Source organism: Lactuca virosa, chromosome 9 (assembly GCF_052849685.1).
Source record: "Lactuca virosa cultivar CGN04683 chromosome 9, Lactuca_virosa_CGN04683_v6, whole genome shotgun sequence".
In the NCBI taxonomy this organism is placed as follows: Eukaryota; Viridiplantae; Streptophyta; class Magnoliopsida; order Asterales; family Asteraceae; genus Lactuca; species Lactuca virosa.
Genome location: NC_136434.1, coordinates 75,915,150 through 75,932,001, shown reverse-complemented (window position 1 = coordinate 75,932,001; position 16,852 = coordinate 75,915,150). Strand labels below are relative to the sequence as shown.

General features: G+C 34.7%; 1 protein-coding gene across 2 annotated transcripts; it reads right to left on the bottom strand.

The window, feature by feature from the left end:
• Positions 1–12,241: 12,241 nt before the first annotated feature.
• LOC145135711 (TPR repeat-containing thioredoxin TTL1-like) lies at positions 12,242–15,315 on the bottom strand. 2 transcript variants are annotated; one of them, XM_079069956.1, is made up of 5 exons: positions 14,376–15,315; positions 13,859–14,054; positions 13,212–13,384; positions 12,801–13,131; positions 12,242–12,674 (listed from the first exon to the last, which is right to left on the bottom strand). In XM_079069956.1, exons 1-5 carry the CDS (start codon positions 15,266–15,268, stop codon positions 12,480–12,482), a joined length of 1,788 nt encoding a protein of 595 aa, XP_078926082.1. In that variant the 5' UTR covers positions 15,269–15,315; the 3' UTR covers positions 12,242–12,479. The 2 variants fall into 2 exon arrangements, with proteins under 2 accessions (XP_078926082.1, XP_078926083.1); XM_079069957.1 differs by having other exon boundaries at positions 12,560–12,674; positions 12,771–13,131.
• Between the last annotated feature and the right edge of the window lie 1,537 nt (positions 15,316–16,852).

Genomic DNA, 16,852 nt, shown 5'->3' with positions numbered 1-16,852 from the left:
AAGATCTAAGAACAAATATGTCGATATTTGTGAAAGAAATCTATGATTTTGGTAAAGTTGTGTAGAAGGTTATATGTAGGAAAGGAAAATCTTACCAGCAACAGGGGAAGAACTTGTGACTCCTAGAAGAAACTCGAGTTTTTAAAGAGAAATATGAGAGTGTGTAAAAATTGTGTCTTGGGAGGAGGAGAGTGGGGTTTTATAGGGAGGAGAGTGAGGGATTAGAGAGTGAGTTGATGAAAAGATATGGGGAGATCTTGATTTGACTAAGGTAAGGTGGGAATAGTGACATGGAGTGGTATGAGAGGTTAACTTGAGTCATACTTCATGGAAAGCTCAACACTCTATCTCAATATCTCACCCACTAGATATTGTCCTTAAGTTGAGATTTCCCCCAAAATATGATTAAAATAAGAACATATATGGTCTTATATGTCAAAATATAAGTTTGGGTGAAAATCTCACGCGAGAATCATGAAAAACGAGCTTAAAACGCAAAAGTGGTCGAAAATCGGGAGAAGGATTCGAACCTGCAAGGGTTCCGGAGTGAGTACAAGGGAGTTCTGGAGGTACTAGGTGAGTTCCGAAGCCAAATCCTAACTTCCGGAGTGGTTTCAAGAGATTCTGGAGCAAGGCTCAAATTCCGGAGCAGGTACTTGTCCGGAGCCACTTCTTCCGAAGACGCGAAGGTTCCATGGCGCCAAGGCTTCCGGTGCGGAGGCGCGAAGATGTCCGGTTCAGCTTGGAGGTTCGAATCACCCCACATATTCCGGAGTCAGGAGATAGTTCTGAAGCAGGAGGGAAGTCCGGACTAAGGAAGATCCGAAGCGAGATTGTCTGGAGCATGCTAAAATCCGAAGTGAGAACCTTCTTGGTTCCTTAGAAGGTATCCGGACCAAGAGGGTTCCGGACGAGAGGTTCAGGGTTCCTCATAAGGCATTCCGGACTAAGAAGGTTCCGGACGAGAGATTCAGGGTTCCTCATAAGGCATTCCAGACTAAGAAGGTTCCGGACGAGAGGTTCAGGGTTCCTCATAAGGCATTCCGGACTAAGAAGGTTCCGGACGAGAGGTTCATGGTTCCTCATAAGGCATTCCGGACTAAGAAGGTTTCCGGACAAGAGGTTCAGGGTTCCTCATAAGGCATTCCGGACTAAGAAGGTACGTAGAGAGATTTAGGAGAGATTTCACATACTTGGAGAGATTTGGGAGAGATTTCACATGCTTGGAGAGATTAGGGAGACATTTCACATGCTTGGAGAGATTTGGGAGAGATTTTGTCGGGGGCCTTTATTAGTGTTTTTCTTCGTAGCACAAAGATCGTAGGCTTCATTAAGCCTTGCTATGAGTGTTATACACCCCCGAGGGATACAGAATAATGTTTTACCAAGTAGTTTCATCACTTACCCTGATTAGGGTTTAAAAATTCCGAACCTATGAATTTTCCAAGTGATAACTTCTTATTAAAATAGCGAGTTGTACAGTAGTAACATAATGTAAACCCTAATATACAATGTTAATTGAGTTGACCGGTTTAACTTGTTGACTTTATTTGACTTTGACTTTACCAGAACTTGACGGTTGTCACACTAACTGAGAGTAAATTGCATTTAAATTTTGGCACACATAGAACTTCATTCACTTTTACTCCCCCTGGGAGTATGCAATCCCCTCTTCCCTCAACAGGAATAGAATCACCATTAGGTATGACCACTGGTGACTCAAAAGGTACTTCCTTCTTGCTTACTAGTAGACTAGGCAAGAAAGTAATGTGCTCAGTACAATCAGAGTCAACAATCCACTCACCTTTACTTTCTTCTTTACCTGTCATGTTTGAAACACGAGGAGTGACTTCTTGATTGTTATTTTTAGAAAAATGCTTCACGAAAAGTTGATAGTGCTCATACGTTAATTCTGGTATGGGGCTGGATTGTGGCTCTATATGGGCTGCTCTTGGTTTTCCTTTTTCTTTCTTTCCTTTCCACCACTCTAGGTATCCCACCAACCTGAAACACCCTTCTCTCTTGTGTCCGTTCTTTCCACAAAACATGCAATGGTCATTTTCTTTGCCTTCCTTGTTGTCTTTAGTGGTTCTGTTCAAGTTCCTCTCCTTGAACGTGTTATGGTTTCCGTCTTCCTTTTGAAATGCCTTGAATGCTGCAGCCTCGGGTTCGACTCTCTTATCATTAGAGACTGACCTTTGCCTTTCATCTTCTGCCACCATATGATATGCGTTGCCCAAAGTAGGAATAGGTTTGGTTGCCAGGATTTGTGTTTTGATTACTTGAAACTCAGCATCAAGTCCCATAAGAAACTGATACAGATGCTCCTTTTCCTGAAACTCATCCATCCTTTTTCGAGATCACATGAACAACCATCACAAGCACAGCGTGGGAGTGGTTGGATCGACGCATTCTCATCCCACAGAGATCTAAGATTCGTGAAGTATGTGGAAACGGAGACCCCGTCTTGTCGAGTTACTGCAATTCTTTGCCTCAGTTCATAAGCTCTAAGAGAGGTTTCTTTGCCAAATCGTTTCAGAAGGTCTGTCCAGATCTGTGAATCAATGGTTGCATATTCCACGCTGTTGCGTATGTTCTTTTCCATTGCTGTCGTAAGCCAACCCTTTATCATTGCATCACATCTCATCCAAGCCATGTAATGTGAGGTTCCTTTTTCTGGTTTCTTGATTGGGCCATCCACGAATTCAATTTTATTTTTGGCGAGAAGGAAATTATCCATCTCCTGGGACCAGTCAACGTAGTTGATATCGATAAGGACGTCATTCACATGAAGTTGTTTTGGTGAATCTGAGGGGTGAATGAATAGGGAGAACTATGATCGATTACAGCCCCAGAACTCTCTCCTGTGTCGTCTTTGTTTTTGGGTTCGTCTCCTGCCATCCTTCAAGATTGAAGCTAGAGGGGTTCTTGTGCTTAGTATCTTGAAACCTGCTCTGATACCATCTAAAATTTGATGGTAACAAAAACAATCTTCTTGTTTATTGAATTTCTCTCATTGAAAAAAACGTCATATACAGGGAATAAATACTTAAGATAAAACAAACTAAAATAAACAATAGGAAGAGATAGATACGATAAATACAAATACTATCATTATCCTATATTATTATTATCCTATAATTAATGGGTTTTTTAGTTACAATGTGGTTTTAATACCAAAATTAAACACAAATTTGGTTATAACTTTTATGTTTAATATTGATTTAATTTGGTAATTAATTTGTTGGTTTTATAATCAACATAATTATGATTATGGTTACTGTTACAAGTTTAGAATATAAATAAAGTATTTTTGTACATGAAAAAAGTGAGAAACTGATAACTCTCTACTCTTTTCCTTTTTATAGTTGTGTTTCCGTGCTATTTTGAAGGTAAAGTTTAGGCTTAGCTCGGTTTGGGGGTCTTGAAGAACCATTTTTACTATTGTATTATGCGAGACATACATCCAATAGTGTGCGTGAAATATGTTTTAAGAAAATGTGTTTAGACGCGCCTTGGTCAACATGTCCTTGACATATGGCTTGGATCAGGTGTTGTTTTGGGGGTCTTGAAGAACCATTTTTACTATTGTATTATGCAAGATATACATCCATATTTTTTTTTCTATCTTGAATGACAGTAATATTTTTGTCCACAAATAATGAGTCTTAAAAACCTAAAAATTTGACCTAGTAAACACCAAAGTTTTCACAAATAATGAGTCTTATACAAACGATTACAATTCGTATCGACTTCATATATTGAAATATAAATGTAGGGCTCCCAAAATATAGAATACAAGTCACATTTTGATTTCATAAAGTGAAGAAACATTTACCTATATATGGAAAGGTGGCGGTGTCGATCTTTTCAAAGAATTTGAGAATCGTTTTGAAAATAATTGCTTGTGTCTTCAACAGAAACCAATTTCTTGTTTGTAAATTTAAAATCAAATAATATTTTATCATGTGAAGATTGGTTTCTGCATATTCCAATAATATTGGATCAAAATCATCAAAGCAATACATAGAGTTTTTGATGAATATTATTACATTCAACGTGAAGTTGAAAGGTGAAAATATATGTAATCTAAATTTTGCATAATATGATTTATAGCTAAAAGTTTTCTCAAAATATCATTATGTTTTATGTTCTAAGAACTAAAAGGGATTTCCATCATTGGAAATAGGGAGTTTCCAACACGAAATGCATCATTAAGGTTCATTAGATTTCGAATGGAAAAATATTGATGGCACATTTGAAGTACAAGGTTGAATTATAAACATAAGAATGTCTTGATTACTTTCATTTGTTTGTTTGTATTTTATAATGATATGTATTTGTAACTTCTCAAAATTTAGAAGTGAATCATTCAATATGAAGTCAAAATTTCTGAACTGAGATTTAAAAGTATTAATCTGCATGCAACCGCCTGACATTTTCCTTTCCTAAGGGTAAGAAGAAAATTACATAAAATTTGTGAAGGGTCTATGACTTCAAATCTAGTTCGTTGTCATACCCAAAAATGAAGATATGCTTGTATATTTGTGTTTCTCTATTTGATACTTTCAATTAGGTATATTAAACGTCCAAAACGAAAAATAGATGAATGAGAAATTAATCGCCAAAGTTGGATGGTCGAATGAGTGATTAAGCGGAGATTTAATGGATTTTTGGGTTGCAGTTGGTATTTAATAAACAAGCTTGGGGTTGAATTTTTCTGACCCGCTAACCCATTAATTATACAGGTCGTATTCGGGTGTGCAAATAATTTTATGAGTTGACTCATGAACTCATTTATTTTATTATATTAAAAAAATATAAAAAAATGTTAAATAAAGGAGAGTAAGGACTAATAAGTAAATATATAATATTTTGAACTTCTTTATTGTGACCCACGAACCCGATTCTGAACCACAGACCTGAATCTGACCTACGAACCCCAAGATAACCCATAAAACTGATATGTCTTAAATTATAAATATTTTAAGGGACATATCATATACTTTTATGTATGTTTTTAAGGATGAAATAAGATATTTGGGACTTAATTGTTATTAATTTTTATTTGAACAAATTACTGAAATCGTCCCTGTGGTTTGGCAAAAATTACGTGTTTGGTCTCTAACATTTTTTTTGCACTCGGACCATCCCTATAATTTTATTTTGTTGCGTCTTTGGTCCCTGTCAGAGGTGAAAAGACTACATTGCCCTTATTTATTTCTTTTTTAATTAATTTATTGTTCGTTAATTATTAATCTATCTAAAAAGCTATTAATTAATTCATAATGGTCCCGCCACCCACATCAATCTCATTCTTCTCAATGACACCACCACATCCGTCATCAAACCCCACCACCACTACTTTCAACGTCAAACACCACCACCTACGAAATCAAACACCGGCGTCATCGTCATCATTGTCATCGACCTCCACCTGCAACTCTACCGGTCTAAAAACTAAACCCAGAAATCATGCCTAATAATCATGAAATCGATGTGCTTAAACCCATAAATTAAATCTGCTCAAACCAAAAAATCATGCCAGAAAAATACTCTGATGCTTAATCTCTTCAATGACCAGACAAATTAATTATTTAGAGTTTAATTTCTCCTTCATACTCAAGACAAATTTAAACATATTTTTAATAGACCCACATAAATTGAAGTCGTAAAGAACAGGAACTTGTTTTGAAACAAATCAAACCTAAAACACTCATTGATTCTCTAAAATTCAAAAGAAAATCTTGAATATGTTCTAATATTTCAAAAGGGTTTTTATAAAATCTCTAATAACAAAAATCCTAAACTTACAGAGTGCGATTTCATCTAGAATTACCGTCGCAGGAAGAAACAGAAGCAACGGTGGTGGAGGTGGAGTAATGGATGTGCGATGGTGGTTGGTCGGCGATGAGGATCAAGGGGAATTGAGAGAGGTGTGGATTGGGGAAGGAGAATAACGATTTAGCTTTATCAATAAGTGAGAGAGGGTGGGTGAGGGGAAGAGATGGCTTTCTTAACCATGCTCTGATAAGTATACTGATGAACTTCAATTCTCAAACTTGGATCTGATGAACTGCAACCCCCAAACCAAATCCATTAATTGAAATAGGGTTTGAATGATACAGGGAAAGAAAGAGAGGATTACGGTAGATGTAGGGTTCGTTTGACGGTGGCTTACTCGTTATAGATATCGTCGACGAGTATAGTGGTGGTGACCGATGGCTTCTTCCTACATGGCGACGGTAAATGATGTAGTTGAGAGAAACAGATATATGAAGAGGGAACTGGGGAGGAGATGGTAAAGTGTGTGGGGGTGGGGCCACCCTAATTAATATTTTTGGCCCACCCTTTAATATTTTTAGAAAAGTAAAATTAATTATAAAAAAGATTAAAAAACATCAGAAAGGGTACTTTGGTCTTTTTACCTTTGATAGGGACCAAAGATGCAACAAAATAAAACTATAGGGACGGTCCGAGTGCAAAAAAAATGTTAGGGACCAAACACGTAGTTTTTACCAAACCACAGGGACGATTTCAGTAATTTGTTCTTTTATTTTTGCATATCAAATGAACCATATGATGAAATGAAGACTAAAAAGGCATATTTTAGGCTAAAGTTTGTAGCTTAAAGATTAAACAAGGTTGTTGATAATTTAAATGAAGATAATTCCAAATAATTAGAAGATTTCAAAGAAAGCTGTTGAAATGCGTAGATCGCGTCAAGATGAGTTCGTCGCGCCGCGAAATAAGTCGGTTACGAATTCCTAAAAGTTAAAATAAATTTCTTCAGAGAAAGAAAGAAGAAATTCGTCAAATGTCCAAAGATTTTTACTAGAAAAAGTCGAAGGAAGAAGAAAAGTCCTTAGAAACCCTAATTTCTACCTCTTTGAAGATTGAAGAGTAGCAAAAAACACTCGTTTGAGTATTAGTTTTCTTTTTTAATTATTATTGTTGATTTAGTTTGATTATGGGTAAGTCCACAATATTTTCTTAAGATGTAGGTTAAGATGTAGGTGATCTATTATGATTATGTTTTAATTCATTGAAATGATTTTTATAGAAGTTTAATATACTATGTTTATTTAATTAACAACTTATACGTATTAATGTTGATTTTGTAATGTTTATATAACTAAGTGCATGATCTAAGATTAAGTTTGGATTATATATATTGTATCATGTTGTTTTGTTAACATTACTGGCCCAAAACTTCATTAACGAGGTAGGCAGTAGGACTAGAGGCCGACTGTATCCCTATGTTAAACATAGTAGAATTGAGTTAATATTCATGATGGATTTGATAACCAGGACAATTTGAGAAGTCTCCAATAATGATCATACCAATTGAGTCATTCATAATATGAATTAATAGACTGAGTTTAGGGGCTATCCTTATTGGTAGACAACTTAGTATATATTTGTTTTATTTCGCATGCAAAAAAATATATTATTATGGCATCTCAAATATTTAACATTTTAAAAGCTTTTTTTAGCCATCATATTTATCGATAAAAATACTATTATTATAAATTCATTTTGTAGGTTATTTTTTCTTTTAAAAATGACTAATTTATCTTTATATATTACATAAATTATGTTTATAAATTTTTTTAATTTTTAAGGTTACATCATATTTTTCAATAAAATCATCAGTAGATATTCATAATACAATAAATAAATAAATGAATAACGATTAAATAGTTTTTGAAAATAATGTTAATTGATATTAATTATTTAATAAATATAAAATATCTTAATAGAGGAAATATTTTTAAATTTTTTTTATATTTATATCCATTTGAAAATTTAAACAATTAATTTTTTATGATATAAAATATTATTAAGACAAAACTGCACAAATGGTCCCTTTGGTATGTCGAAAAATGTCACTTTGGTCCAAAAAGGTTTGGACTAGCGCCAGTGGTCCAAAACTTTCATTTTGTTGCTTCTTTGGTCCAATCTATTCTGATTATTTTCAAAATGACGGATATACCCCTGTCAATATGATTTTCTCTTTTTTCTTATTTGTTTTTTCTGATTTTCTAATTTAAAAAAAAATAAATAAATAAAAATAAATCTCTCTCTAAAACAAGAAAATAAATCTCTCTCTCTCTCTCACCATTGTTGGAAAAAACCTCACCATCTTGCCTCCTTTTCCCTCCCTCTCACTGAATTATTGTCAAGGATCGAAGAGGGAATCAATGGCAGTCAAGGGCTACCACCCTCGACCACCCACTGCCACCGTGACCCACCACCATCAAATATCCCCTGACCGCTAATCTATTTCCCCCTCCTTCGTTTTTTTTTCTGAATTGAGAAAACCACCAATGAAGGTGGAGACTTTCCGACAAGGAAGACAACCCGTAGCCACAGATTTCTGCCACCACCGGGCCCCTCTCCACACCCATTCACTTTCTCCGCCGATTTCGACCCGATACATAGTAACCGGAGCTGCTGGAAAGGAATCCGACCACCACAGTAGATCGCCGTCGCCGCCTTGTTGCTTATCGCCGCCGCCTTGCTGTTCATCGCCGATTCCGACCAGATACAGAAGGGCGTAGGGCACTTCAAATTAACCCCTTCGTTTTGCAAGGCGAAGAACAACAGCACACCCATGAACGTCGTCCCTGCATCCAACGCCGTCGATTAGAAAAATCCATATCAAATTTTTATACAAACCTCCGGAACCAAAGATTCGCTCAGGTCCGATGACTCCCCAAATCACAAAAGTATCAAATGTAACTTTGAATTTGGGGGATGTCCATGGAATTTCGGGATGAAGCCCCACGAGATTCATCATCCCTACAACTAGGGTTCCGACGAGCTGAGTTGTGGACATGCATCGATGTGGGATGTTCATGTGGTGTCAAGAGGTTGGTGGTGTCCGATGGGATTCCACAGCGGCGACGGAGGGCGGCAATGGCAGCCCTGCTACTTTTGCTTTCCTGTTCCGACGGGTTTGACGAGAGAGAGAGAGAGAGAGAGGTGGGGTTTGGTGGGTTATTAGCTGTATATTTATTTTTAATTTTTTTTTAATCTGAAAATCAGAAAAGCAAATAAGAAAAAAAAAGAAAATCATATTAATAGGGGTAAATCCGTCATTTTGAAAAAAGACATAATAGATTGGACCAAAAACGCAACAAAGTGAAAGTTTTGGACTTCTGGTGCTAGTCCAAACTTTTTTGGACCAAAGTGACAATTTTAAGCAAACCACAGGGACTATTTGTGCAGTTTAGTCTATTATTAAAGATTCTCAAATCTATTTTATATATTTAATCAAATGGATTATACAATGTTATTAACGTGTCATGACATATTATATCACGTCATGCCATGCGTCACATTTAACAATACCAGCATGTAGTTATTCGAAGTGGCAGATGGCACCTTCGAATTGGCACGCATCGTGACATGCCCTTTGGAATACATATATATATATATATATATATATATATATATATATATATATATATATATATATCACATTAAGTTTTGTGTGAATGTTCCCAATAACGTTCAATACTACTCACAAGCTCGGAAGCGTAAAAACATGCAAATTTAGTTTACACTGAAGTTAATGCCTATCTCATAACTAATTTGATGTGCATCACTTAGCATCAATTCATAAAACAATCATGGATTTTACAAATCGGATAACGAGAATGAACTAACCCCAATTCAAGCGGCCAACATGAACCTGGTCAAGAATCAAACATTAGGATATAACAAAACTAAAATGGCTAGAAAGAGTAACAATGTAACATCTAATCATATAATTAGTAATCTAATAAAATAATATTTATTAATATATAAATATTATATATTAAAAATAATACATATTAATATAACAATCTAATAAAAAAAATTAGAAAAATATTTATTTAAAAGAAGTTAATAATCCAATAAAGTAATATTTATTAATGTATAGTAATCCAATAAAAAATGATTAATCCATTAAAAAGGAAATTAAAAAAAAAGAATTAATTAAATAAAATTAATAATCCAGTAAATTAATATTTATTAATATATACATAATATATATTAAAAATAACATTTATTAATATACAATAATACAATAAAAAAGAATTAATCAAATAAAAAGAAATTAAAAAAGAATTCATGTATAATAATTAAATAAAAATTAAAAAGAAGAGATATTGAAATTGTCTTTGTAGTTTAGTTACAGACTTGTAGACATCGTACTTGATGGTAAATTTTTCATTTTAAAAAAGTTAACAACCAAGTTGTTAAAGTTAATATTTTTTTGACCAAAAACACATAAAGTATCCAAAATTGAACCACTGATGCACCACAAAATATTTTTGGACCAAAACCATATAATTTTGACAACTACAATGACCATTTTTGCATTTTTGTGTAATTTAATTTGTGTTTGTAATTTATTCTCGGGTGTATAATTATACATACTAATGGAATTTTATTAGTTGATATTGAAAATTTAAAACATTTTTGTGTTATTTTTAATTTATAACAGTTATTAAATAAAATGATCAATTTGTTAATTGATATTTTAAATATGAGGGTAAAATAGTCATTTGTTTAGTACATGCAGTACAAAAAAACATTATTTATCTCCACAATACTTTAGTCACTCATGTATCATTATTTGTTGAATACACTTATCAATACAGGACTTAATAGAAAGAAAAAGAAACAAGCCATTAGATTACTAACACTAATCTTAGACTTAGACTTAATTTTAACCTTCTATTTACTCCTACTTGATCATTTAGAATTTGTTGGTTCCAATGGGAAAAATAATATGTCGGTGTATCTCACATCGGTGCGACACGGTCTTATAAGTGACTATATATGTTGGAGTCTTCTCTCTCTCTCTCTCTCTCTCTCTCTCTACAATGGCTCTTTTGGAGAGTTATTATGGGACTCCACATATATTTACATGGTATCAGAGCTGTCGTCTTGCACCCCCGTGGTTCAGCACCTCCATGTTTATCCTCATCGAGCCCCCGACTCTGAGGGAGAGTGTTAGTGTATCTAATACTAGTGTGACACGATCTTATAAGTGACTATATATGTTGAAATCTTCCCTCTCTCCACAAGGGCTCTTTTGGAGAGTTATTATAGGACTCCACATATATTTACATAATAAACAGTTTATGCGTGTGTCTAATCTGTTGGCAGTGACTACATTTTTTTCATTTATCGGACCTTCTCCTCGGGATAGGATGTGGTTATGGTTCATGGACGTCCAACTTGTCGTTTGGCCATCAATGGTGATAATACAAGTTTAACATGATCCGGTTGTTCATATTCAACAGGAACTGACACATTATGCACCACCACCTTATATCTTGTTTGATAAGTTTCCAATGTGATATACCTAGGGGAGGATCTATGTAGGTGCCCGGGGTAGCCCGTGCTACCCCTCAAATTTTCAAGCGCAGTGGAAAAATTTTGTGAATTTTTTCTTGTATTGTAATTTTTTCGGTGTGCTTCCCCGAAAATTATGTGTGTTACCCATGATATTTCGTTCTGGCTCGCCATAGGATATACCGTTGCAATCATTTATTACAGTGTTTATATCTCAGTATTTTGAAAGTCACTATTGCATGATCATACGGACGGTATACTTTTACATCACATCTCACCAACCACCATCAACTCCAGAACATTAATAACTAGTCTGAAATACCTCATTCCGAAAAACATGATTGTTTTTAAAATTCCAATTAAAAAAGTTAATTAGTTTTGTTAATTATCTTTGGTTAGTTTTGTTAATATCTCTTTATCAAATCACCGTAACAATGAAACGCATGATTTCAAATATTATAAATTTATGATATGATTGTTCCATCATAAGTCCAAAACGAACCATATCCTGCTTTATTGTCATCGCTTTAGCCCAATATACACTAGTTGAAACTTGAAAGAGGCCTTGTCCACTTAAGGCGCTTATATTAAACATCAAAGAAGGATAGAAATGAGTTAAGATAGAATCAGTTTCTAAGATACGTCACCCTAGCTATAAAAATATTTAAAAGAATATTAGTTTTTAAATCAATGTTATTTACGTCAAATATGACCAAAATATAATTACACATACGAATTCATTTATTCGATCAAGTATAAAATTATAAAATCTGGACATGAGAAAAACATTAATTTATACTTTTCACGAACTTTATATATATAAATATCTTGATTGAATAAGATAATTATTGTATCTTAATTGCCAGATACAAATTCTAAATTGCCGTCTCATAACCAAAAAAATTAATTTATTAATTTTGTTACACGACACAAATCTGTTCTCCAATTCCGGCCCCCGAATATTTGTAGGGACACAAAAAGTAGTCTATATCGACACTACGTTAGGCTCCATCCAAAAACATAAAATCAAACATGCATACAAAAAATATCAATTAATTGTACAATCGACATTTAAATAGTCTATCAATCTTGCACTCCGTAAACCATTCCAAAGTTTTCAGTCTTTATACCGCAATTAAAAAGCCTCCAAATTTCTCCGAGTTATGTCTATCAATCAGTTTTAAAGATTTGGCATCTGCAGTGTGTCGCTTCTCGAGTTGCATCCGAGCTTCCAACAACGCCCGTTCCAACTCCTTGTCTCCTCGTGTTTCATGATTCAAAACTTCATAATCTTGGATCACGGCCTCCCATCTTTCCAACTGCAAAACAAATCAATAGTTATAAGTTATTGGTAGCCCACAACTTAAGACTTATATGGGACCCATAATTTATATCAATGTGGGAAAGGTTATTACAGATAATGACTAGAGAAGAGTGGAGTGGACCTTGGCATTGCATTCGGCTCTTCGGAGTCTAGCTTTTGTGTACGAAGGTCTTAAGTTTAGGGCTAAGGTACAATCTTCTACTGCTCTCTCGAATTGCCCTAGTTTGTATCGACAAGCAGCTCGATTGCATAGTAATACAGAGTTGTATGGTTCGTGATCCAATCCTTGGCTATATACATTACACGCTTCCGAGTATTGTGATGCCCTAAAAATCTTGTTACCATTGGCTCGAGCTTTTGCCAAAACTCGGGCTTTTCGTGCTACTTTAAATACCTCCTCACTTGGATCGAGTTGTGATGCACTTAGTGAAACACTAACGGCCTCTTCAAACCTATATCATAAATAATTCAATTTATTAAAAAAATTACCATAAAAATAAATTGGTTTAACACGAAATTATCAGTTGCTAACCTGCCCGATGCTAAGTGAAGTTGTGATTGGACAGCTAAGAAATTAGCAGTGACCTTTGATCCGAACAATTGAGTCGATATATTAATGTCGATAGCGGGTGCATTTTGGAAGCCGGAGTAAGCCTCCTCGTGTCTATGGAGATTTAGTAATGCCTCGGCTTGCATAGCATAGACCTTAAAAAACAATGTCGTTGATGAAACATATATAAATAAGGTAGTGTTTGTTTTGATAGAATCGAAAAAGAATAGTCTAATTATCCGAATGAAAAAAAAAATTGTTTGTTTTGTTGAGTGGATTATAAATTTATAACAATTCTAATTTGTTAATTTTCATTGTTTAGTCTAGGGTTTTTTTTATCCCACGAAAAGTTACAATATATTATTCTAATGGTATAAATCTGTTTTGAAAACCTTCATGATTTTAATTAAATTATAATTTAATTTTTTCTATAAAGCTAAAAATGTATTATTTTTTATATTCTTATTTGGGTTTTCTTTGGATTCATTAAGTTCAGTTTTTTCAAAATTAAAACTAATTAATTTTACAATATGATGTATCATACAATACATTCATCTATATATAACGAAAAAATCATATAAAAATCATTTTATTCCTGTACACTAATCAAACATTATCATCAAAAATACCTGAAGAGCTGAATCTGCACCCAAAGAAATTGCAAATTGGCTTTCTTTCAATAGGCTTTTCCAATCATCGAGTTTTCGAGCTTCCAAACACGTAACAAATTGCGCTTTAATTGCTTGTACCTTAGCAATATCATGTCTTTCAGTTTTCTCCCCTGAACACTTGTAATGGCATAGAGCTTTCTCTACTTCCCCAAACCTAAAAAAACACATCAAAACATTTACATGATATTTTCACCTCGAAACAAAAAACAACCTTATGCATGGTTATGATTGCACAGTACAAGTCATCAATGCAAAGAACACAAATACTTGTACCTTCGTACGAATTACTGACTTGTACTGTTTAACTCATAAATGCAAATCAGACGCAAGTTACGGATTACTGGACCCAGAAAAAAAACCCGAAAAGATTCAAGATCTAGACAATCTTGAGCTTAAAGTAGCAAAAAGGACCAAAAGTAATTGTACAAGTCATTAATGCAGACAAACGTTCACGAGATCAGAGTTCAGATAGTACCTGAGATACAGAGACGCGAGACGATAATGAGCGCGATGATACGAAGGATCGATACGAATAGCGATTTTACAATCAAGAATTGCATCGATTAGTTTTCCTAAACCTATTAATGCAGCACTTCTGTTGCTGTAATAAGATGCGATCGTTGAATTCATACCAATTGCTTCTGTGTATAATGCGATTGCTTCATCGAATTGGCCTTGTTTGTACTTTTCGTTACCCATGTTCTTAAACGATTCAGAATCCCATTTTTTATCTGAGTTTTTGTAGACGTTTCCTAGTTTCGCGAAAGATTGTGTTTTTTCAGGTTTTCTCTTCATTAGATTTCCCAAATGACCTGGAACCATGACATGGTTTGATGAAGCTCGATATGAAGATATAGTTGAGCCAGTTGGGTTCGATTTTCCACGAACAGAGATTCGGAGACTCAACTCGCTGGACGTAAAACTGGGCTCTTTTCGAAGTTGTTTAGTGTATGTGATATTGGTTACTTGTGAAACACTGTATAATGCACTTTTGGAGACTGAATCATACGTAGAGTTAACCGGATTACTTCTCACGGTGGCCGGTTTTTTCACTGTGGTAGGCGGTCTTTTCACGGCGGTGGGTGGTTTGGCTTTAGGGAGTGTTGCAGGAGGATTTTTAGCTACTGGTTTTGAGAAGCCAGTGTATACTATTTCCTTCGCAGCGGCTGCCGTGGTGGTGATGGTGCGGCTATGGGTTCGCTGTGGTCTTTTTGAAGTATGGTTGCCGGGAAATTGAGTTTGCCGGTGCTCCTTGGAGGCTTCAAGTCGCGGTACCGGTCGTGTTTTCCGGGGCTTGGAGTTGAAAATAGCCCCTATGAAACCACAACCTGTGTCTTTTCCGGCAATGTGTTGTGGTGTTTCTGCCATTTTTCTTCAGTTTCTTGCTCCGTGAGAATATATCGAATTTTTTTCCCAATTTGAAGAAATGGTCAAGGCATATATATATATATATATATATATATATATATATATATATATATATATATATATATAGAGAGAGAGAGAGAGATAGAGAGATAGAGAGAGAGGGGTTCATGTGTTTTAACTAAGTATTGTGTTATTGTATGCATCAATGTGGGCAAATCAAAATTAAATAAAAAATTAAATAAAAGTTTAAATAATAAAATAAATAAATAAGGGTAAGTTAGTCATTTGTTTAATAACTTCCAAAAATAATCCCTATAATCATGGTATCTCTCCGGTTTAAATCTCGTTCCCCTCTTTATCTAAAAACTGATTCTGAAAACCCTAAATTGAACAAACCCCTCGTTCCACCGATTCCACAGTATAGAAACATCGACCCACAAAATTTACCAGACGACCACCACCATATTCCTGTTTTTCCGGTTGCTGAGCACCACCATCATCTTCATCGCCGATAACCACACCATCATCTTCATAGCATACGACCACCATGACTACCCACTTCCTTCCTCATAGCCATCGTTGCCGACGATACCACAGCTACCCTCTTCGATCAAAACAAAAGGGAATGACGAACGAGGAAGACAAGAATCCGACCAGAGACCAATACTGATATCAATTCGAAAGTCAAAGGACAGGTTAAGGTTTATCTTTTCGTTTTATCGGCAAGGGAGCGTCAAAGCCAAATCGAAAATTGGCTCCTAGTACTTTTCTTTTTTCAAATTATCAATGTTACATATAATTGATCTCGTTGATGAAACTTTCCGTAGTTGAAATTGACTCATAATTGATTTGGATCTGCAATTGATTTCGAAGGATAATTCAAAACTCACATAAACCACTGATGACAAACCAAATTTTCCAATCCAGCTTTCTCAGGTATAATCACGCACATAAAACATTCGACAAAATGCATCAATGGTTCGGTGGCGGCAGGGAAGAAGAACCGAAATCAGATGGGTGTTTGGATTGAGGCTGTGAAATCAATGGGCAAGTAGAAGAAGAAACAAAGGGTTGTTGTTGGCTGGATAATCACATGTTTCTTTAATATTCTTTCTTATTTTGATTGATTTACTGTAAATCGATGAAGTTTAATCGATAGGTTTAGATGAGTTTTTGGGTTTGATTGGTTGAACACAAATCATGGTTGTTTTGGTTGCTTATTTGACAGATGAATGCTTCAACTGAATTGAAAGTTGTTTTCATGCACACCAAGTGCTCGCTAAAATGCTTCAACTGAATGGTATTTCTTTGTTTATAACATTCTATCAGAAAAGAATGTTTTTTATGATTATCATGAACATATTCTGTTACAATTCCCCGAATTAATATAATTATTGGTAAATGAATTCCAATTCTATCATAATAGAATCACGAATTCCAATTATGTTGGAATGGAGTATGAATATTTTTTCACTAATTTATTCACTGTATTTGTTTCTACAGAAGTTGATGCTTGAAGAACGGACCACAAAATTTGAATGACGCCTCTTAGCAACATTATTCTTTTAGAATGTATTAGTGTTT